Genomic DNA, 23,812 nt, shown 5'->3' with positions numbered 1-23,812 from the left:
AGCTATCCTGACCATACCTGTTCCCACCCTCTCTCCTGTAAAAATGCAATTCCCCTTTTTCAGTTCCTTCGTCGCCACCTCATCTATTCCCAGGATAAGGCTTCCTTTCCAGGACATCAGAAATGTCCTCCTTCTTTAAATAACAGGGTTTTCATTTCTCCACCATTGATGATGCCCTCGTCCCCTCCTCCATTTGCTGCACATCTGCATTCAGCCCACCTTCCCATCACCTCAACAGTGATAAGAGTTCAAAGGTTCATTTTATTATCAAAGTACGTATGCAGAATACAATCTGAAAATTGTCTTCTCCAGACAGCCATATAAACAGAAAACCATATAAGTAGTTGAAAGAAAGATATCAATCCACCCCCCACATGAAAATAAACAAAAACTCGCAAACCTCAAGCACACCTAACCCCTCCCTGGCACGAAAACTAACAGATCACCCAAACCCCAGCCCGCTAATCCGCAACAATGAATGGGGAAAACACGAAAAAAAAAACACAACTGAAAGAGGCCAAGATGAACTAATGAGTTTGAACTCCAGTCCAATCCATAAATCTCAGAATTTTGGTAACATCTAAAGCAGTGGTCCCCAACCACCAGGCCGCAAAGCATGTGCTACCGGGCCACGAGGAAACAATATGATTCAGCGGTATGACGAGTAAAAAACAAACGTTGTTTGAGAGTTTCTTTAGAAGAGATGGTAGGGGACATAAAAGGCCTAATGATGATGATAACGCAGAGATAGCTGAGGCCGAGACTACAAAAAAAGAAAGCTTCCTTCAACAGAAAATATGACGAGTTGTACATAAAATATGGCTTTATTGTGACCAGTGACTCACACGCTCCAAGCCCCCTGTGTGTGATATGTGGAGACAAGCTGTCTAATGAGGCAATGAAGCCCTCAAAACTGCTTCGGCACCTTGAGTCCAAGCACCCTGCACTTAAAGTCAAACCCATTGAGTTTTTTGAGCAGAAAAAATGTGAGCAAGCGGGACAGAAGCAAGTGCTGACAGCCGCCATCTCCACAAATGCTGCTGCTGTGAGAGCGTCGTACTTAGTGGTTAGCCGTATTGCTAAGGCTAAGAAACGTCTGTTTGAGCAGCTTTGCGAGGAAATGGATGTAGAGCACAGACGCCTTCTCTTAAACACTGAAGTCAGGTGGCTATCAAGGGGGAGAGCCCGGGCCAAGATTTTTGAGTTAAGAGAGCAACTACAGAGATTTCTTTCAGGAAAAAAGTCACCACTGGCAGCACACTTCAGTGACGAGGAGTGGAGAGCAAAACTCGCTTATCTGTATGACATCTTCAACCTGCTCAATGAACTCAATTTGTCACTTCAGGGGAAAATGTCAACTGTCTTCAAGTTGGCAGATAAAGTGTCTGCTTTCACAGCCAAACTGGAACTGTGGGGACGGCGAGTGGACAGGGGCATATTTGCAGCCATCCCACCTCTCCTGGAAGTTCCGGGAGTCTCCCGCATATTGATAGTGGCTCCTTGACGCCCGGAAATTATATACAATATCCCGGAAATAGATTTTTTTGAGCGGGAGAGGGAGAGGGAGAGCGAGCATCCTGATTGGTCTCTCTTCGTGCTAAGAGTAATTCTCAACCACCGGGTCATGAGGAAACGATATGATTTGGCAATATGAGTCAGCTGCACCTTTCCTCATTCCCTGTCACGCACTGTTGAATTTTAATGCACGCAAGGTTATCAGTGACCCAAGACGTGCAAAGGAATGGGTCCGTGACCCACTTGTGAATGTCCCCGGTGAATCATCCAGGTCAGCATGGGAAAAATATCAACTCCTCCAGCTTGCAAATGATGGTGGGCTGAAAAGTAAGTTTGACATAACATCTCTGCCGGCATTCTGGGTCAAAGTCAAGGCTGAATATCCTGAGATAGCCATGAAAGCACTGAAAACATTGCTTCTATTTCCAACATCATATCTCTGCGAAGCGGGATTTTCTGCAATGAATGCAATGAAAACTAAATTGCGGAATAGACTGAACATAAGGAACCCCCTTCAAGTATCGCTGTCTCCCATCACCTCTCGATGGCACCGTCTCATTGCAGGGAAACAAGCCCAGGCCTCCCACTGATTCAGCGATATTGTTGTGTTGCAATTATTTTATATGTTCATACGAGGAAAACATGCACTGTGTATTTAATATCCAAATGTTACTTAAAATGTTATGATGCTATTGAATTATAAGTGTCTTATAATTGACTTATCACTATATTTATGCGAGGAAAATATGTGCTGTGTGTTTAACGCAGCAGGCATACTGCGTTCCACCAGCATTTTTTGTGTGTTGCTTGAATTTTCAGCATCTGCAGATTTCCTTGTGGCTATGTGTTTAATATTAAATACGTTAGATAAAAACTTTTAGAAACAAAATTGAGCGTATTAGCCACAAATAAGTTACTTATAATTGACTTATCACCTATATTCCGGTCATGATTAACACCCCCCCCCCACCCCGGTCGGCTGGTCCTCAAGAATATTGTCAATATTAAACCGGTTCGCGGTGCAAGAAAGGTTGGGGACCCCTGATCTGAAGTATCAGGACCCAGCGGCCCCTCCGACAGCAGTGGCTCCTCCAAGAACCACTCGCTCTCCACCACATTTGCCTTGAAGTTTCAATCTTCCTCAGTGCTTTAATCAGCAAGAAACATAATCAATCATGGTCCTTCATCTAGTCTCTGAGCTTCTCCTCGGGGTAGCTCATGCTCATATTTCTCTCCTGGAGTTTTCTCAGGGACAGCAGAGAGCTAGCTGACTTGATCGAACTCACAGGCCCCAACGGTTTAAAAAACAAAACTAAGGGGAAAAAAATGAATGAAAGAAGTAGAAAAGCTGAAATGATTGACTATCTGGACGATGTTGGCCAAGGAAGCTTTGTTCGCTGGCACCATCTTGACCGGAGGTTACATCACGAGTTCCTCGTCCTTACCTACTGCCTCATGAGACTCCACGTACGACATTTCATTCTCCGCAACTTCCGCCATCTTCAGTAGGACCCTATCACCAGACACATTTTTACCTCCTCACCCCATTCTCCACTTTCCGCAGGGATTGTTACTTCCATGATTCCGTTGCCCATTCATCCCTCCCCACTAATCTTCTTCCTGGCACTAAACCCTGCAAGCGAAAGAAGTGCTACACCTGCCCATTCACGTCCTCTCTCACCTCCATTAAGGGCCCCAACCAGTCCTTCCAAGTGAGGCAACACTTCAACTGTGAATCTGTTGGGGTCAATCTATTATATCTCGTGCTCCCACTGCAGCCTATTCTACATTGTTGAGATCCAAGATAAATTGAGGGACTGCTTTGTCAAGCACCTTTGCTCGATCCGCAAAAACAGAAATTTCCCCAGTGGCCAACCGTTTTAATTCCTATCCCCATACCCATTCCAACATGTCAGTCCACGGCCTCCTCCTCTGCTACAATGTGGCCACTCTCAGGTTGGAGGAACAACACATAGTTCTGTCTGGGTAGCCCCCAAATGATGGCATGAAAATCGATTTCTACAACTTTCAGTAATTTTTTTTCTGTCCCCCTTCCTTTTCTTTTATTTCCCAATCTGGCCTCTTACTACTTCTCCTCACCTGCCTTTCACCTCCCCCTAGTGCCCCTCCTCCTTCCATTGTCCACTCTCCTCTCTTATCATTTCTTTCTTCTCCAGCCTTTGCCTTTTCCACCCATCATCTCCTTCTTCCTTCTTCTTTCTTCAGCCCCACCCCTCCATCAGTCACCTGGCTTCATTTACCACCTTGCTGTCCCCCCACTTTCTTACTCTGGCATCTTTCCTTTTCTTTTCCAGTCCCCATAAAGTGTATTGGTCAAAAATGTCAACTGTTTGTTCATTTCCATTGATGCTGCCTGCCTTGCTGAGTTCCTCCAGCATTTTGTGTATCTATCTCTAATTAGACCCTGCTTTCCAAATTCACATTAAATCCTATCCCTTGGGATTTTTTCCAATATTTTCCTTACCACCGACGCATGGCTCACCAGTCTGTAGTTATTTTGCTTATTCATGCAGCCCTTCTTCAATAAATTCCCCAGTCTACTGGTACCTTGCCTGTGGCTAATGGAAATTTTAAAAATCTGTGTTTGGGCCCCAGCTGTGTCTTCCCTTGATTCCCATAGCAACCTGGTATAGATCTCATCCTGCCCTGGGAACTTACAAAAACCTCATGCATCCTATGGTATTTAATAGTCCTCTCAATATTGACCTAGTCAAGATTATCAACACACTGCTTCTTAAACTCATTATCTTCTACATCCTTCTCAAGACAAATACAGATGAAAAGTATTCATTTAGGACCTTGTGCACATCCACTCCTCGATTATCCCTGTTATTCCTAGGAATACCACTATTTCCTTGGCAACCCTCTTGCTTCTGATATATTTATAGATTACCTCGGTATTATCTGTAAACTTACTCATAAAGGACATTTCATAGCCCACTTTTGCTGTCCTAATTTCTCTAATGAATGTCATTCCTAATGACTAACAAATGCAAGAGTCATTGTGCCACACAGTACAATAACAGGCTCTTCAGCCCAACCTAATCAATGCCAGCAAAAAAAAATCCAGTGAATGGCAGTTCTTGGGCAAAAATACATTGTTAATGAGAGGGTTCAGAGGAGAATGTCCAGACCAGTTCAAGCTGACAGGAGGGTGAGTGTAACTCAAATAACCACACATTACAATAGTAGTTTTTGTAGTTTACCATGTCAACAAAATTGCTTGACTTTAAACTAACTCATAGAATTAATGTTAAACTCTTTCCCTTGGCCCTCTGAAGGCAGTCATTCAAGATAGGGTACAGAATAAGGCAGTCTTAATTTATGTGGGCATTTATCCTCCTGATGCCAACTCAGGTTGCTTCACCAGGAACACAGAGAAAGGGGAAGAAGGGGTTTGGGCATAAAGGTCTGGTGTCAATGGAGTGTTAAGGAACAAGCTGGGATAGCAACCAAAGAGAAAGGTTAGAAGATGAGAAAGACATTGCAGGACAAGATAATCTTACCTTGAAAAATTAAGTCAGCAACTAGGTTTAGCTGTAAATGACAATTCAAACAGAAGAAGGAACATACAGGAAAGTACCAGCACAACATGGTGCATAATTATCATGCAGTGTGATCACAAGGACAATTATAAACAGGTTGAAAGACAGGTAATGGAGATGAGCAGGATTTGGATGACAGATGAATTGGAATTGATGAAGAAAACATCCAGGATGCAAAACTTTGTATTGATGGGAATACTACATCGGATTAACAGACACTTGAAGATAACTGTGTACAAAGGATAAATGAATCATTTCAAACTGCAATTGCAATAATGTTCTTTAAGACAACAATTAAAGCCATTTTCACACTTAAGCTATAAATAATTGAGACAACTAATTAAGTTCCAAGATTCCTGCAAGTGGGAAAAAATGTTAACTACATTGAAAACCGTCGTTAATGAAACAAAAAATATTATGTACCAGACGATGCCCTGAGGAGCGTGTACAAGATGAAGCATTAGACTCTTGTAACATGTCCTTTGATTGATTCCTTGCATTGATTGCAGCAGATACAGTTGGGAGTCCAGGTTCTGTAGCATGCGCACTTGTTGGAGTAATCTGAATGGAAAGAGAGGCTGTGTGTCTCTCAGACTCTGTCCTATCTCCAGGAAAAAGTGAATGTGGTGAGGTTGTTGCATCGATGTTAGCCTTGGGTGACTGTGCTGCACTGTGGGAATTAGCAACCTGATCCTCCAAGGTTAGTTTGATAGCAGTGATTTTACGGTCCAGGGATTGTTCTTGGCTTTCCAGCAGTGAAGTGTCAGCAGAGGGGCTCTCAGCTACTTTGTCAGTTAGGGTCTGGGGAGAGGGTGACTGCTGTGACTGCTGTGCAAGAGGGGAAATTGTATTAGAGTGTTGAGACAGAGGTGATGAACTCCATGTGTACTCTTCCTTATTACTCACATGGGTAAAATTAGAGGTTATTTGCAGGCTAGGTAAATGGAGGGATGGACTAGGTTCTACATGGTGACTGTCAAGACTTGTTAGTTGACGCCAGTTAAAGCTTCCCTTTCGGGGTGGTGGAGAAGGAACCTTTCAAAGATAACCACACAGCAGGAAGGTCAGAAACCATATGAAAAGAAAAAAAACAAATATGGGACACATGAGCAGATAAAACCATAAGCATCACCTGACTAACATCTTAAAAGCACATTTAAAGTGGTTCACTTGTAAACTATCTGTTCAATACTTACACAATTAAAAACTGCTTAATTAATTTCATTAAACATTTATAAATCATCCCAGGTAAGCAAGGTCTATGTTATAGAGTTATAGAGTAATACAGTATGGAAACAGGCTCTTTGCCCAACTGGTCAATGACCACCACATCCTCCCTGCTAGTTCCAGTTGCTGCTTTTGGACACCCTCCCCACCCACCCCCCACACGTACTTATTCAAATGCCCCTCAAATGTTGCAATTATACCTGCCTTTCCCACTTCCTCTGGCAGCTCATTACAGGTACTTACAATGCTCTGTGTAAAGAAGTTACCTCTGCAGATTTCTTTTAAATCTCTTCCCTCTTGTATCTGTACACTCTAGTTTTCAACTCCCCAACCATGTCCTTCATGATTGTATAAAGTCATCTCTCATTTCCCTGTGCTCTACAGAATAAATATCTAATGTGGCAAACCTCTCCCTATAACTCAGGCCCTATAAGTCCAGGGAGCATCCTCATAAATGTCTTTGTATCCTCCCCATCTTAACAATGTCTTTCGAAAAACAGGGTGACAAAACTGTACACAGTACTGTACAAAGTTAAAGGGCAAATAGAAAATATTATCTGCCTATTAATTCAAAAACAGTTATTTGAGGGATTAACATAAAGTACATATTTTTCATGATTTTACATGCATACAACAAATGCTGTATCGTAGCTTGTTCCTGACCAGCATTCTGCTTACCTGTATGATCCACTTCAACAAAAACTTTCCAGAGTTATAATTCCTAAACGTGGACATTAAACATTAGCTGAAATATTGTTTCTTTTAAATGTTTATCCAATATGTAGAGAAATTTCTATTTGCTTAATTTTCATATCATTTGTCAGAATGGTGCACTGGTATTTTCTGAGCTCCTGTCTTAAAGTCTTTTGGACCATTTAGAGTCATTATAATAGGTAAACAAACTTGCTGGTTTTCATTTGAGCAATCCAGTCAGTCCCTTTTCCCAGCTCTTTTACAGTAGCCAACATGCCCCTTAAATTTATTTAGGTGAGTTCCTAAACCTGTGAATAGTTTATTTTCACTCACTTAGCGGAACAGAAGACACACTGTTCTTATTAAAACAGAATATGCCACTGAATCTGTCTTCTCCCATGGTTCTCATTACCAAAAAGGTCTTCAGCCGATTAATTTCACTCCATACAGTTACCGAGATATAGCTGAGAGAGCACTGGTTCCAGCAAGGACAGCAACCTATATGTATTAATAATACACTTGCACTATCCAGAAACCTATCCAAGTTATTTTTAGTACAACTACAACACTGGCGTCTACCCTATTTGCCCTGCCTATGAAAGCAGGAAAAATCCAAATCAGCTAATGACCGTCAAGTCAATATACTCTCAATCATCTGCCATGTGGAGGAAGCCACGGACAACAGTGAAGTTACGTCACACTTCCTCACCAAAGACCTGCTCACCAATAATTTGGTTTAGGACAGCCAGAAATTTTTTCCCCCCCAAGGGAAGAAATGGCCAATATGAGTGGGCATAATATTAAGGTGAATAGAAGAAAGTATAGGGGAACATCAGAGGTAAGTTTGTTTTAAAAAACACAGAGGGTGGTGGGTACATGGAACTCCCTGCATGGTGGTAGAGGCAGATATATTAGGGAGTCAATTGCAAAAACTACAATTGTAAATGGAGTCAATTGTAAAACCTAGAGCTAGAAAAGACATCATAGATGATGGTGACTGATTAATTTCCTCATGTCCTAAAGCCTCAAAAATATCTCCAAGGTATGTCAAGAGTCTGATGGAATATTTTCTGCTTGCCTGAATGGCTAACTCTCCAACAATTCACAAATGGTTCAACATTTCCCGGACAAAAATGATGACTTGTTTAACACCCTAAACATTCATTCCCTCCAATGATGCACCAGGGTTGCAACATGTTCCAGCTATAAAATACATTGCACTTCACTACTTAGACTGGTCCATATATGGAATATGATGCCAGAGGAAATGATTGAGGCAGGTTCAACAACATTTAAAAGACATCAGGATAATTACATGGATGGAAACCTCTGATTCAGAGGGATATGGGTCCAACGTGTCATGTAAGACTAGATTTGTGGGCACCGTGGTTGGCATAGATGAATTGGGCCAAAAGGTCTGTTTCCATGCTGGAGAAGGGCGTTAAGTACATGCAAAGATTACCATCTGTAGACTCCCCTCCAGGTCTCAAACCATCTTTATTTTAAGTTATATTGCTGGTTCTTCATCATTGTTTGATCCCGGAAACTCCTCCTCAACTACACTCTGGAAGCACCTTCACCAGCAGTTTAAGAGAGTGGCTCTCAGCTACTTTCTTGAGGGCATCACTGATGGCATTAAATACTGCTCTTACCAGTAACTCTCAAATCCCCAGTAAAGAATGTTATCACTAGTCCAAATGACATCTCTTCCTTTTATAAGTTGTATTCTTTCCCTTTATTTCTGAACATCCAGTGGAATGCAGCTCTAGGTGCAACATTCAACTGCCAGTTATTTTTAAAGAGTTCTAGCTTGGAGTTCGACAAGGATATTCAACTACAGTGGGGGGGGGGGGGGTGGTTGCCATCAAAGTTGAATTTAAACTTGCCTTCAACTATTCCACAAGCTCATCATATAATAAATCAGGTTGAAACCTCTGCTCCTGAGCCTCAGCAGTTAATGTGAAGAACTCAACTCACAGCAGGATTAATCAAGGAAGTGACCTTATAAGCAACACACACAAAAAATGCTGGTGAGTCCTGACGAAGGGTCTCCGCCCAAAACATCGATTGTACCTCTTCCTATAGATGCTGCCTGGCCTGCTGCATTCATCAGCATTTTTTGTGTGTGTTGCTTGAATTTTCAGCATCTGCAGATTTCTTCGTGTTTGCGTTTTTAAAGTGACCTTATAAAATCAGTTTTAGGAATTAATTTCTAGATTACTGGGTTTTTGTCCAATACTTTAAAAGTATTGCCATTTTCCAAAGGATAGCTTACAGTAAGAGTCTACTGATACATAGGTTTTAACCCTGACATCAAGGTAATGAGTATTTATATTTGGTGAAATAAACCAAGATGCTACAATACCTGCCCTTTGCAAAGCATGGCTCAAAACCCAGGCACTAAGTGAAAGTGAGATCAAACTGAGTAATTCGAACAATGTCATCACACTGCAAGAAGATCTGCCCCCAGGGAGAATGTTAGCAGCTGGCTTGGCAGTAAACAGCACTCCCCCATCCCACAGTGTCTTTGGTTGCACTCACGTGGCGGATTTCATTCACCTGATGTGGAGGTGTCTTCCTCTCGGGAAATGAAAGGTTTGGCCTGACGCTGCGGAAACCTTTTGCCGCCAGTGACGAACTGTACGTTTCACCATTTACTGTGCTTCTGAAGCCATCATTAATGTTGTAAGATCTCCAGACATCTGCAGAAAACAACAATTCTATTCAAAAAGGTTAAGTGCCCCTGAATTTACTCAGCTGCAGGTGACCAGTGAGCCAATGCACCTTATACATTGTGGCTAATTTCCACCTTTACCCAGCAATGCAGAGAACAGGAATGATAGATATCTGAATCAAGCACAAAAACATAAATCTTCCCTTCGCACTTAAATTCCTCAGAAACAAAATGGGGTCGCAAACTAGCGAGTGACACCTCCATCACTGATCACTATGAAAGGAAGATAGGGTTTGCTTTTAGCCCTTGTGGAGTTGCTAGCTAGTCTTGACAGTCATATAGTGTTGACAAGACTGACTGGCACAACTCCACAAGAGCTGAAAGCAACCATTAACTTCCTTTTTATGTGAAGGAGAAGGGAAACCTTTCCTCCAGTGTAAACCAATGATCGATATCCTTGGAATATTGTGTCCAATTCCGGTCACCTTATCATAGGAAAGTTGTAGAAGCATTAGTGAGGGTGCAGGGGAAATTGACCAGGGTGCTGCTAGATTATGGCAATAGGTTGCGTGAGCCAGGATTTTTTCTCTTTAGAGAGAAAGAGGATGAGAGGTGACTTGATAGAAGTGTACAAGACAATAAGAGGCACAGATAGAAGTGGACATCGGAAAGCTTCTTTTTCCTCAGGGCAGAAATGGCTAATACAGAGTGCATAACTTTAAGGTGTTCAGATGAAAGTATAGGTTAAAGGGTTGGCACAATATCGTGGGCTGGAGGGCGTGTACAAACTGATTCTGATGGAGCAAAAGGTTTAACGTTCTTTTGGGTTAGAAGTTTAAAACATAACTTTTGTTTGCAAATGTTACACCATTTCCATCTATAAACAGATTTCTATAAGTATCATCTTAGACAGGAAAATGCTCAATAAAATTGTCCTTGAAAATCAATTGTTTTTAACCAAGAGAAAACGACCTGAGGACAACTCATACATTCCAAGTGCTTCCTCCCTCCCCAACGCATCCCATCATCTCTTACACCGCATCCGCTTTACCTGAATCTGATGCCTGTGCTTCATTGCCTTAAAGGAAGAATAAAAAGTGCAATGAGTAAGTTGTTAGTACAATGTCCAAACTGCATAGGTTGCAACAAAACATTAACATTCACAAAAAGTAGCAATGTATTGTACAATGTTTTTCAAAATTTAGCAAATTGCACTGAGGATTGTAAAAGATCCTAATTCAAAGTATAATTTCTCACTCTATTTTCAGTACCAAATCAAACAGTGTTTAATTATCATTCAACCATACATGGATATAGCCATACAAGACAGTGTTCCTCTGGGGCCTAGGTGCAAAACATACATGTGCATTTAAAATAGCGAGAAAGAAAAACAAGTCACATAAGTAAACAAATTTTTAGTCTGAGACCCTGAGTGACAAGTCCTGCAAATTGACGGTTCCCGGCAAACCAGCCCATCATTCCACCAGATGAACACTGGAGGGCAGCACCGATGGGAGAGGCCACCCCCAGCCAAGCAAGGATGCCACGCAACACCGTCTCCACACGTGGACGACAGCAGCAGGCAAGCCCGTGGCTTGGGGCTTAGACCTCACTACAAATGGGGCTAAGCTGCTGCTTCCCCACCTATCTCGTCACCAAGGGAAACAGGCATCTTACTTTATTTACATAAATATAATCCTTCACTTTTATTGGTACAAACTTAGAGATTACATAGAGCTTCAGAGCACAGGAACCAGCACTTTGGCTTACCAAACCTGTACCAACCACAATGCCAAATTACACTTCTCATCTGCCTGTACATGGTCTGTATCCCTCAATTCCCTCTCTATCCAGACAACTATCCAAATGCCTCTTAATTGTTATCTTATCTGTTTCTATCACCTCCTATGGCAGTATATTCCAGGCTTCTAAAACTCTGTGCAAGAATTTACCTCATACTTCTCATTTAAACTTCTCCCCTCACCTTGGAGCTATGCTCTCAAGCATTTGAGATTTCCACCCTGTGAAAAAGAATAACTCTCTACCCAATGCCTTGAAAATATTATATTCCTCCATCAAGTTGCTTCTCAGCTTCCATGCACCAAAAAAATACAACGCAAGTTCGTCCAACCTCTGCCTATCGTTAATACGATCAAATTCAGACAACATCTTGCTGAAGCTCCTTAGCACACTCTCCTTGCTACAGTGTGGTAACCAGAACAGAAGATAATACACCAAATGTGCCAAAGCAAAGTTTTATACAGATGGAATATTACTTCCCAAATTTTATACTCAATGCCTTAATTGAAGAAGGTAAGTGTGCCACGTGCCTTTAGTACCCTATCCACTTGCCTTGCCACTTTCAGCGAGTGATGGACTTGCACCCCAAGCTTCCTCTGAACATTAATGTTTATAAAGATCCTACCACTTACAGCATTATTTCCTTTTGCATTTGACCTCCCAAAGTGCAACACCTCACACGTGTCCATCTCTGCTGAAATCTCCAACTGAACTACATCCTTTGACAATCTCCCTCACTATCACAACTCTATCAATTTTCACATTACCCTGCAAACTTACTAATTAGACCATCTACTCTTCCATCAAAATTATCTACACATATTACAAACAAAAGAAATTCAGGCACTTAACCTTCTGGAACCCCCACTGGCTAGAGTAAAACACCTATACTTTGTCTTCTATAAGGAAGCCACACTTGTATCTGACTTACCACTAATAATTAATCCCAAATAACTTCATCTTCTGGACCAGTGTACCAAAAGATGCTTTGTCAAATGCTTTACTGAGGTTCATTTAGAGAACACCCAGTCCCTACCCTCACCATCATCACCTCACTTCAGCATCTTCTCAAAAAACCTATTCAGATTTGAGAGGCAACTTGATTCAGTTACTTCCTCGAGGTCAACTTGCTTAAAATAATCATAACAAAATAGTATATTAATTGAACTGCTGTTGCTCTTTCAAGCAGAATCCAGCCTCAGCTTGAATGATCAAGTCTAAATGGGATCCATCAAGTAGTCTGGATCCAGAGTGAGCTGCACTTTCGCAACCACATCCCAGCAGTCAGGCCGAGCTCATCCTATGGTACTCTGCTTTTGAGCTTTTTTCATAAAAAGAGGTGAAAGAGGCACTGTTGTGCTTTTTTCACCACACAGCTGATATGTACAGACCATGTGAGATCCTCGGTAGTGTGTATGACGGGGAACTTAAAGCTGTTCACCCTCTCAACTGTGGATCCATTGATGTCAATGGGGGTTAGCCTGTCTCCATTCCTCCTGTAGTCCACAACCAGCACCTTTGTTTTTGCGATATTGAGGGAGAGATTGTTTTCTTGACACCACCATTCATTCCCCTGGTAAGTACAGTCTCAGAAAAAGCTGACAGATTTAGGCTTCCAAATCTATAAGTCAAGTTCAGGTTGAATTGTCATTCAACCACATACATATACAGCCAAATGAAACACCGTTCTTCCGGTTAGACACAGTACAGCCTGTTCCAACAGTCACACAGAGCACACAGCACATATATTGATGACAGCAGAAAAATATTGTCATAAAAAAATATAGCCCAGGATGGGATGTTGTCCTGGAGCCATGTATCTGCAAGAACAAGCCCACAGCAGTTCCTCATCATGCAGTAGTGAAGATGCAGAAGAACACAATCTCATCTTCCATTGAGCAGACATTGGAGGGTAGCACCAAAGGAAGGGGCCAGCTCCCAACCCAGCAAATACTCCAGTGCACCTGCCATACCTTTGCTCTATCCCACACCACCTCCAGCGTCTCCTCTCCTGGGCGGCTGCAACATAGCTCATGTACTTTAGTTAGACACTCCAGTTTCAATGACTAAACATCAGCTGCTCCAATCAGAACTGCTGGCAATATGCAGCCCATCAAAACTAATTATTTACTGTTTGTGGAAACTCACGCTGGCTGCGTTTGCAAACAAAAATTATCAGATGGATTGCTATGCAAGTGCCACTAAGGTGCTAACAGAGCTTCAGTGTTCAGTCATACATGGCGATGCCAGGACTATTCTGTTTCAAGAAACAAAGAGCTGCCCAGAAAACATTGGTACTTGAATTATTTTGATTGCAGCTATTCAAATTTAACTATCTCCATAGACAGGATTTGCAGCAAAATGAGCAGAGTCTGTCAGTAGCAGTATATTACATGAAAAGCTGTGAATTTAGAGTCACTGTATTAGAACAGTGCAGCACAGAAGCAGGCTCATTTAGTCCATACTGAACTATTAATCAGCCTAGTCCCATCGACCTGCACCCAGACCATAGCCCTCCATATCCCTCCTATCCATGTACCTATCCAAATTTTTCTTAAGTGTTGAAATTGAACCCGGATCCACTATTTCACACTCTCACCACCCCCTAAGTGAAGAAGTTCCACCTCATGGTCCCCTTAAGTATTTCACCTTTCACCCTTAACCTGTGACCTCAAAGGAAAAACCTGCTTGCCTATCTATACATTATCAGAAGTCTTGGGGAAAATACAATTAAATAAAAAATCAAATGCAACCCATGTAATATTCACAGAGTCAAATCATGCAGCTGCTTTAAAACATATTGGCAGCTTAAAGCCTTCACCTTCCCATTTGATGGCTTAGGAAAAACTCATGCGCCTTCATGTCAAAATTTTTTTTTAATTTATAAATTTAGCGTAAAATGCAACCCATTGAATTTAATGATTAGTTTAGAGGTTAGAACTATTTAATGTGTGAAGACATCATTGCTTCAAAAGATAAAATTCTAATAGGTTAAAAGTCCAAATGTTTTCCTTACAAGCATTCTGAAATCCTACTCTGTATTCCAACACGATTCTTAACCATTGCCTCATTTCACTTTGATGTCAAAGTTATGAAATAAAAAGTTTATTATAAAATTAAATTTACTGCACAATATATCATAAAATTACTTTTTATAAATATCAGATTTGATTATTATTCAAGTCTAACTGTCCCCTAAAAGTGACCATAAAACAAGCTATTGTTTAGGGCCATAATGGACAAAATGTGCTCTCAACATGGCCATGAATTATTTCACCTTGAAACTACCAGGCTGCCACAGGTTGTCAAATGAAAGCTAATATTTACTGATATTGACAAAGTCAATTATATCACTTGACACAAAGCTTCATCAATCAAGAGACTGCACAAAATCACTGTACCAATCATCAGCACAGATGTAATTTGGGGTATTTTTAATCCAACTAAGATTTAATATTTAAATCAATGGGTAATGAAAGATGAATCACATTAGTGTCAATATCATAAGGTGAGGCTCAGCTGGATTGTAAAGTAAACAGTTTCAAGTTCCTACTTCCATATAATTTTTCATCTGTTCAGTTCTTCCTGCATCAACTATCACTCATCAGTGGAGATAATGAGTTTTACCCCTTGTCAGACTTTTATTAAAGCACATAATGGTCAGTACAATCTGCTTCCGTCCTGTCTCTATTCCACCAGTGCATTAGATAAATAATAATCTGCATGCAATCAATGTTTTTATATTTCTCATTTCTCCATCAATTTGAGTGCATTTCACCTCATTATGTTGTCAGTTTCCTTCAGTCCTACTTTTCCACTTACTCCACTCATCTTCCCATATGCCCATCAACTCCCCCCCAATTCTCCTGTCACCTACCACTATTAGCAGTAATGTACAATAGACAATTAAACTTCAAACTGGTTAGATTTCATTTCATAAATTAATAATGGGTATGGGAACAATCAGTTAAATGGTAAGTGAGAAGGGTTGGGCATGGGGCTAGCAACCTCATAAAACTGTAGCACTACAGAAATGCTTACAGGAGCTCCAAAGACCTCAACCTCAGAGAAGTAGGTTCTTCAATGGGCTACACCTTGAAAGACTGAAAGCCTGGTCCAGCACAGAGAACTCTTGCGAGCTGCTGTTGGTGATCTACACCCCAGTAGAAGCGATAGGTTTAAGCAGAAGGAAAAAAAATAATTTGGCACAACATTCACATTCTTTGTCGGATTTGTATGACCTTTAATGCAAATTCATATTAATCACAGTCGAATAAATACAATTTAGAAACTTAATAATGCAATTCTTAATAATACCAGCACTTACAATTCTCTCTGCACAGTAGCATTCTTCAATCTTTCACCACTTAAATAATAAACTGATCTTCCCCCCTCCCCAAAGTGAATGGCCTCACGTTTACCAACGTATTTCATCTGCCAGACCCTTGCTCACTCACTTTACCTATCTATATCTCTCTGCATCTTCTGCACAATTTGCTTTTCCACTCAGTTTAATATCATCAGCAAATTTAGAAACGCTACACTCGGTCCCCTCATCCAGTTACGGGCCCAGCTCCCGCCTCTATAGCAATTTGCTCATCATTGACTGCCAACCACAGAGACACCCATTTATCCCATCTCTCTACCTTCTATTGGTTAACCAATCTCCTATTCAATTCCCCCAACCCCAATCTTCTTTTTCTTATGGATAAATCTTTAATGCGGTAGCTTAACAAACATTAACATTAATTAACATTAATGTTGCCCTCTGTTTGCTTAACTTACATTTGCTTTTGTATATTGTTTTAAATATTTAGCTTTATTCTTGCCATTCTTCTCCCATCTCTCTACCAAGAATGTGCAGATTTGTACAAACACCATTTTAGAAGAGAAGATTCCAAACCCTCATCCGCACCTCCCACCTGCCCCCCCCCCACTAAGTTTAACCAGGTCAAGTCCAAAACACAAATAACTATCCTTCAGGCACACGCTGCCACAAGAAGCAACTGCAAGTTAAATCAAATTGTTTAATAATCTATAAATGCCTGGAAGCACTAAGATGGGTCGCCAGCCATAACCATGACCATTCCCTTCTTATGAGATGGGTGGCAGGGATTTAAGCAATATATCTGAATTAGTGAGATAAACATCCAGAAAATCTGATGTTAATTTTGAGGGAAATCCTGATCAGATTACTGGAAGAAGTCCCCGCTCATCACCAAATGGGGTATTTCGCATCAGAAATGTAGCTGGGGTCCGGATTGAAAGAGCTGTTTTGAAAAAGAAATTTGAGAAGCTTTCAACATACACAAAATGCTGGAGGAACTTAGCAAGCCAAGGCAGCATCTATGGAAAAGAGCAGAGTCGACATTTCAGGCCGAGACCTTTCGGCAGGACTTTCATCATTTTAAACAACTTCAATGACTTTTCACAACAGAAACAGAATGTGTGGATAGAAACCCTAATAGCATACACTTTGATTTTTTTTTAAATCCAGATGCTGAAAACCTTAAGTATCCTCTCAGGAGTATGAAAGCCCTATTCATGGACAAACCTTTCACATAGACACTGCCTAGGAGATTGGTGGGAGGGATGCGGATGAATATGCCACTGCAGCAGGGTTTCTGGGTGAGAAATAGGTCACTTTCATGTGTCTTCCGTCTCTGAGCAGCAACAATTGGAGGCTGGGTCAAGCCAAACAGAGCTGAGAACAGTGTACAGCCTTGCTTGCTCAGAGTCCAGTTTCCTGTCCCTGCTGTTTCTGTTCCTTACTGGCTCACAAGCAGCTTGTGTTATTATCAATTCTCAATAACAGAAACCTGTTGTACCTTGGAGGCACCCTGTAAAAATATTGGAAATACTGAAAAAGTCAGGCAGCATCTGTGGAAAGAGAAACAGACTTAACATTCATAGGTATTTTCTTTTCAGCTTTCTTGTAACAGATCTGTGACCTGCTTTTTTTTTTCCTTAGATACCACCTGAGCTGCTGGGTGTTTCCAGCATTTTTTCTTAAGTTGTACATTTTGCTATCCTCTCATAATATCAAAGCTTCACTGGAAATAAGTAGTTCTTGTGATGGACCTGTTCCCTTGAGAAATTTCGCAGAATTACCTTTCTCGCTATTGAAACAAATGATGTGGTTTTTCCACAAGTCTTTATCAGATGAAAAGAATGAAACAATTTGTCATCTGTGGCTCATATTCTTGTCAGCACCTATTTAATATGGTTTCAGTTAGAGCAGTGTCAGACTGCTAGGACTGATTGCAGCATCTTTCAATTGTAGGTTTTGTAGAGGCTCAGCCAAAGCTTTCATTTCCAATCTGTGACACATACACTCAGTGGCCACTTTATTAGGTACATCTGTATACCCGCTTGTTAACAGAAATATCTAAACAGCCAATCACGTGGCAGCAACTTAATGCATAAAAACATGCAGACATGGTCAAGAGGTTCAGTTGTTGTTCAGACCAAACATCAGAATAAGGACAAAGTCTAAGTAATTTTAATCTTGGAATGATTGTTAGTGTCAGAGGGGGTGGTTTGAATATCTCAGAATCTGCTGATCTCCTGAGATTCTCACACACAACAGTCTCCAGAGAATGGTGCAATAAACAATAAATATTCAGTGAACGGCCGTTCTGTGGATGAAAAGATGTTATTAATGAGACAGGTCAGAGGAGAATGACCAGACTGGTTGAAACTGACAGGAAGTTTACAATAACTCAAATAACCACACAGTTCAAAGTAAATTGATTATTAAAGGACATACAGTATATATCACCAGATACAGTACAACTCTAAGATTCATCTTCTCACAGGCATTCACAGTAAATACAAGAAGCATAATAGAGTCAATGAAAGATCTCCGCCAACAGGACGGAGAATGTGCAAAAGAAATAATAACAATAATAAATAAATAAGCAATAAATCTCAAGAATATGAGATGAAGAGCCCTTGAAAGTGAGTGTGTAAGTTCTGGGAACAGTTCAACGTCAGGGTGAATGAAGTTGAGTAAAGTTATCCTCTTTGGTTCAAGAGCTTGATAGCTGAGGAGTAATAATTGTTTCTTAACTTGGTGGTGTGGGTCCAGAGGCTCCTGTACCTTCTTCCTGATGGCAGCAGCGAGAAGAGAGCACGGCCTGGACAGAGGGGCCCTTAATGATGGATGTTGCTTTCCTGCAACAGCACTCCTTGTAGATGTGGGGCTTTACTTGTGATGGACTGGGCCACATCCACTACTTTTTGTAGGTTTTTCCATTTAAAGGCATTGGCGCTTCCATACCAGGTTGCGATGCAACTGGTCAGTATACTCTCCATCGAAGACCTATAGAAATTAGTCAAAGTTACAGATGACATGCTGAATGCTTGCAAACTTCTAATGAAGTAGAGGGGGTGCTGTGCTTTCTTTGTAACGGCACTTTTGTGCTGGTCCCAGGACAGATCCTCTGAAATGATAAAACAGAGGAATTTTAAGTTGCTTATCCTCTCTACTTCTGATCCTCCGATGAGAACTAGTTCAGAGACTTTCATTTTACTCCTCCTGAGCTCAATAATCAGCTCCTTAGTCTTGCTGACATTGACTGAGAATTTTGATTTGGAAAACAACAGTGGTGTCATCAGCAAACGTAAATATTGCATTACAGCTGCGCTTAGCTTCACGGTCTTAAGCATAAAAGCAAGTAGAGCTGGAGGCCAAGCACACAGCCTTGGAGTGTATCAATGCTGATGAGGGTTGTGGAGGAGATGTTCTTGCTAATCTGAACTGACTGGGATCTACAAATGAGTAAAGCAAGGATTTGGTTGCATAAGGATGTATAGAGGACAAGATCTTGAAGTTTATTGATTAGTTTTGAGGGGATGATACTATTGAATGACAAGCTGTAGTCAATGAAGAGCATCCTGATGCGTGCATTTTCACTGACAAAATGTTTCAGGGTTAAGTGAAGAGCCAGTGAAGTGGTACCTGCTGTTGATTTGGTGTGACAGTAGACAAAAAGTAGTGGATCCAAGTTGCTTCTCAGGCAGGAGTTGATATATTTCATCAACAACCTCTCAAAGCACTCATCACATTGGAAGTAAATGCTACTGGATGATAGTTATTGAGGCAGATTACCACGTTCTTATTCGGCACTGGTATAATTGAAACCTGCTTGATGCAAGCAGATACCTCAGACTGCCGAAGTGAGAGGTTAAAAATATCAGTGAACACACCAGCCAGTTGATCAGCATAGGTCTTTAGGACTTGGCCAGTATCCCACCTGGGAAGGATCTTTTCCATGGGTTCATCCTCATAAAGGATGCTCTCACATCAGCCTCACAGACTGCAATCACAGGGTCATCAGCGGCTGTGGGAGTTCATAAGGTGCATCCATGTTTTGATGGTCAAAGCGAGCACAAAAGGCATTGAGCTAATCAGGGAGCAAAACCTTGCTGTCACCTATGTCACTTGGTTTCACTTTGTAGGAGGTCATAGCACTCAATCCCTGCCACAACTGTAAGGCATCCTTCAGTGATTCAAGTTTGGTCAGGAATTGCCACTTCACAGGTGAGATGGCTTTGCAGAGATCAGAGTTGGACCTCTTGTACTTCAAGTGGTGTGCAGAAGAGCAATTCTGAACACACATGTTCAACCTTGAAGTGGATGTACAAACTCTTCTAGTGCTTCCAGCCAGGTACAATTGTTAATTTTAACCAATGTTTCAATGACAAACTTTGCCATCTTCATCAGGGATGAAGTGGATGAAGTTGAACTGGATGGGCTACAGCAGCAGAAGAGTGCACCCTGGTTCCAGTCCTGTACCTAATAAAGTTTCCATTGAGTGTTCTTGTGGATGTTGGATACAAAAATAAGACCCTTTTGTAAGAACTCAATTATTAAAAGAACACAGGGATTATTGGCAATTTAGCGTAAGTATGTTTGTATGAAATTGTGCATTTGACAGAAAAGAAACATTTTAAAAAACTACAGCCTGGTGCCAATGCTGGCTTTTGAACTCAAAACAGAAGGACTGCTCTTCACTCCAAAATTTATGACCTATCTTCTGTGATTTTTCCCATGCAGAGTCAAAATAACTGAGCAGCCCAGCACTCACACTGCATGAACTGCCGGATGCAGCTTAATTGAGCTCGGCTACCTGGCTGTACAGCTAATGGAGCTAGCAAATGGGGAAGAAAACAATCTGTAAAGCACAGTTATTTAGCACAATCCTCCTTTGACATATCTGAGACATACCCAGGATAGAGGGTAATTGAGCAGATGGGTGGTAGCAGTCGAAAAGGATAATCATTATTCAAAAGGGCGCCCATCAGTCTGAGAAGCACTCTGCATACATATCCACTGAAGGAGAAAGCACAGCAGAAAAATGTGTCTTTTCTTGGGGGCTATTACAAACGGCTCAAAGCCAAGTCAAGAAATAGACAACACTGAGGCAGCATAGTGGCACTGCTGCCCTGAGGCTCCAGCGACCTCCAGTGCTGCCTGTCTGGAAGGTTGGGCATGGTTCTGCTGAGTGCCCCCATTTCCTCCTGTCTCTTTAAGACGCACAGGCAGGTACATTGTTGGTTTCTGGTGCAGCTGGACGGTGAAACCAGGGGGAAGATGACGGACAAGTTTGGAGAACGGAAAATGGAACTGTTCCAGGACAGCAGTGACCAACACCAGATGGCATCCATAAATGGTGAGGGGAGGAAAGTTTAGAGGAGTTGTCAGAGATAGTTTTTATTCCTTAAGCAGAGAGTGGTGGGTGCCTGGAATGCACGGCTCGAGTTGATGGTAGAGGCATTTGGTGGGAGAGACAATGGGACATTTAAGATAGGCATATGGATGATAAATAAAATGGAGAGTTATGGGCTGTGTAAGTGGGAAAGGTTAGATTGATTGTGGGCTTGGTTTATTTAGGTGAGCATAACATCATGGGCCGAAGGGCCTAAACTGTACTGTCCTGTTCTATGTTCTTTGTAAACTGCCTCCTTCACGTTGTAAGGCAGTACTGAAATTTTGGGAGAGTCATCTACAGCAACCTCTCCAAAGGAACACTTGCCGTGATGAATGCCAGATCCTCTTACTGGTACCAAGCAGATATTTATTTCACAATTTCCACGTGCAGCAAAGGCTAGAAGAGAAAGCAGTCTGAACACCGAGCACAGGAACCAAGCCCAGACGCTTCCTGATGAGAGTGAGTGCATGGACATGGTAGGAGCAGTTGAAGGTAGAACACGTAATCTGGGCAAAAATAGCTGGATGCCAAATTGAAGGAAACTTGTTGCAGTGAGGGAAAACCTGTGGCAGGCACGGTAATAAAAAGCATCTATTCTGTTGATTAATAGGAGATTTACCATTGCAAAGTGGGCACAGAAGTACAAAGGCATTGAATGCCGAGCTTGACTGATAGTATTTTATTCAGAAAAAGTAGTGAGCAAGTGAATATTCAAACCTGTTCTTTCAACATTTCTTTCCAGCAGTTCACACAATGAATCCTTGGAAGGCAAATGAATGGTGTGATGACATGATCAGTCAACAGCTTCATTATTGTTGCATCTAGTTAACGCAGTACGGGATGGTACAGGGTTAATTAGATGGCTATTGGTCTTTGTCTCACAGTTTCTCTACTGCTATGTTTGTTCAAATCACACAGTATCCCTATGTAACTGTACAATACCACCAGTGTTTTATGCACTTTGCAAGTATGCTGCTTGCAAGACAGTGTGATGTAAAGACAAGAGCAGTGAAATGCCGGGCTCCTGACCCCGCCCCACCAACTTTGACATCATTTGGCAGCAGAGATTCATAATCTGAGAGTTGCATTAACATACCCTCTCACCCACTTGGGGTGGTACAGTTGCTCAGTGGTTAGCATTATGCTTGACAGCCACCAGATGCAAGATCAGGGTTCAATTCCTGCTACTGTCTCTAAGGAGTTTGTACATTTTTCCCATGACACTGGGCGCTCCGATTTCCTTTCACATTCCAAAGGCTAATGGGTAAGGTTTTGTAAATTGTGGGCAAGCTGTGATATCACTGGAAGCATGGTGACAATTGTGGGTCGCCCCCAGCATAATCCTGGCTGATTTGATGCAAATGACGCGTTAATCCACAAACAGGGAGGATGACCTGTAACTACACAAAATATGAATTAATCTCAAAATCAAATTTGTTGCTTCATTGAAATATAGGAAGGGTACAGTCAATTTGCATTTGGCTAAAGGAAAAAATGTGCGATAATATTTTGGAAAAGACTAATGTGCAAAAGACCAAGCTCTCATTAGAAGCTATCATTTGGTTCTGTGTACTTAGTTTTCTTGATATTTTTGCAATTCATTACTCCATTTCTTCACTGGTTTTGATTCCCATGTTTCAGCATCAAGGGCAAAGCTGGACAGGATGCACTTATGAAACATTTGGCTGCTACCTGTAGATTTACGATAGAATTCACTGGAAGACATCTGTTAGAAATTAGTATATTTCACCCAGAAATCATTATTCCTCTTCAAGTGCAAGTGATGAGAATTTTGGCAATGCATTTTCTGAGTTATTTTACTAGGCAGGGCTGAAACAAAAATCTCTTCATTTCATACAAAGGGTTTAATGCCAAGATAGATGCATCTAACATCATACTGGATTCTCACTATATCTGCAAGCCTACAGGATTTATCATCATTGTTGCTGATTATGAGTGAAGAATGCATCAGAGGTCTCCTTGATGTAACCATTGGTAGCAAACCGTTCATATCACTTGAGGGATGACCAGCATGTTATGTTGAAAACCCTTGGCAAAGTCATATGAATAACTCATTAGATGCAGAATTTTCATTAAGGAGATAGTGGTGCTCTATTGAGTCACCCGAAGACGTGGTCTTCAATCCTGATTTTGGTAACTGTTTTTGGGTCCGGGCAAAAAGATTAGGAAAACTCACCATTAGATTAAAAAGAAGGAGCAAATGGTTGAAGTATGTGCCTGATTAAAATTCTATTGCACCTGATATTAAGAAATAAATAAATCAGAATTGAAGGCTAGAGGTTTGCAACTTTGATCTTATTTTCTCTGGACTAATTTGGAAAAAAAAACACACGGGGTCATAAGGTAGCATGGCGGATAGCGTAACACTATTATAACACCAGCAATCCAGGTTCAATTTGCACCACGGTCGGTAAGGAGTCTGTGTGCGCTCCCCGTTACCACCTGGGTTTCCTTTGGCTGCTTCGGCTTTCTCTCACATTCCAAAGACAAATGGGTTAGTAGATTAATTGGTCACATGGGTGTAATTCAACAGCAAGGGCTTGTTGGAGGGTCTGTAATTGTGCTGCATTTCTAAATAAAAATAAATAAATAAAAGATCT

General features: G+C 41.3%; 1 protein-coding gene across 5 annotated transcripts in view; it reads right to left on the bottom strand.

Annotated features, from left to right (window-relative positions):
• LOC134347160 (sorbin and SH3 domain-containing protein 2-like) overlaps positions 1–23,812 on the bottom strand; it is a 465,962-nt gene that overhangs the window by 125,918 nt on the left and 316,232 nt on the right. For all 5 annotated transcript variants that reach the window (XM_063049382.1, XM_063049380.1, XM_063049383.1 and 2 more), the window contains 3 exons: positions 10,727–10,753; positions 9,561–9,703; positions 5,505–6,116 (listed from right to left, as the gene is read on the bottom strand). In XM_063049382.1, the coding sequence (XP_062905452.1) occupies positions 5,505–6,116; positions 9,561–9,703; positions 10,727–10,753 (782 nt within the window). The remainder of the gene's footprint in view (positions 1–5,504; positions 6,117–9,560; positions 9,704–10,726; positions 10,754–23,812) is intronic.

This window comes from Mobula hypostoma, chromosome 5, assembly GCF_963921235.1.
Source record: "Mobula hypostoma chromosome 5, sMobHyp1.1, whole genome shotgun sequence".
Classification (NCBI taxonomy): Eukaryota; Metazoa; Chordata; class Chondrichthyes; order Myliobatiformes; family Myliobatidae; genus Mobula; species Mobula hypostoma.
Note: the sequence above shows the minus strand (reverse complement) of the source record. Positions and strands in the feature narration are given on the sequence as shown.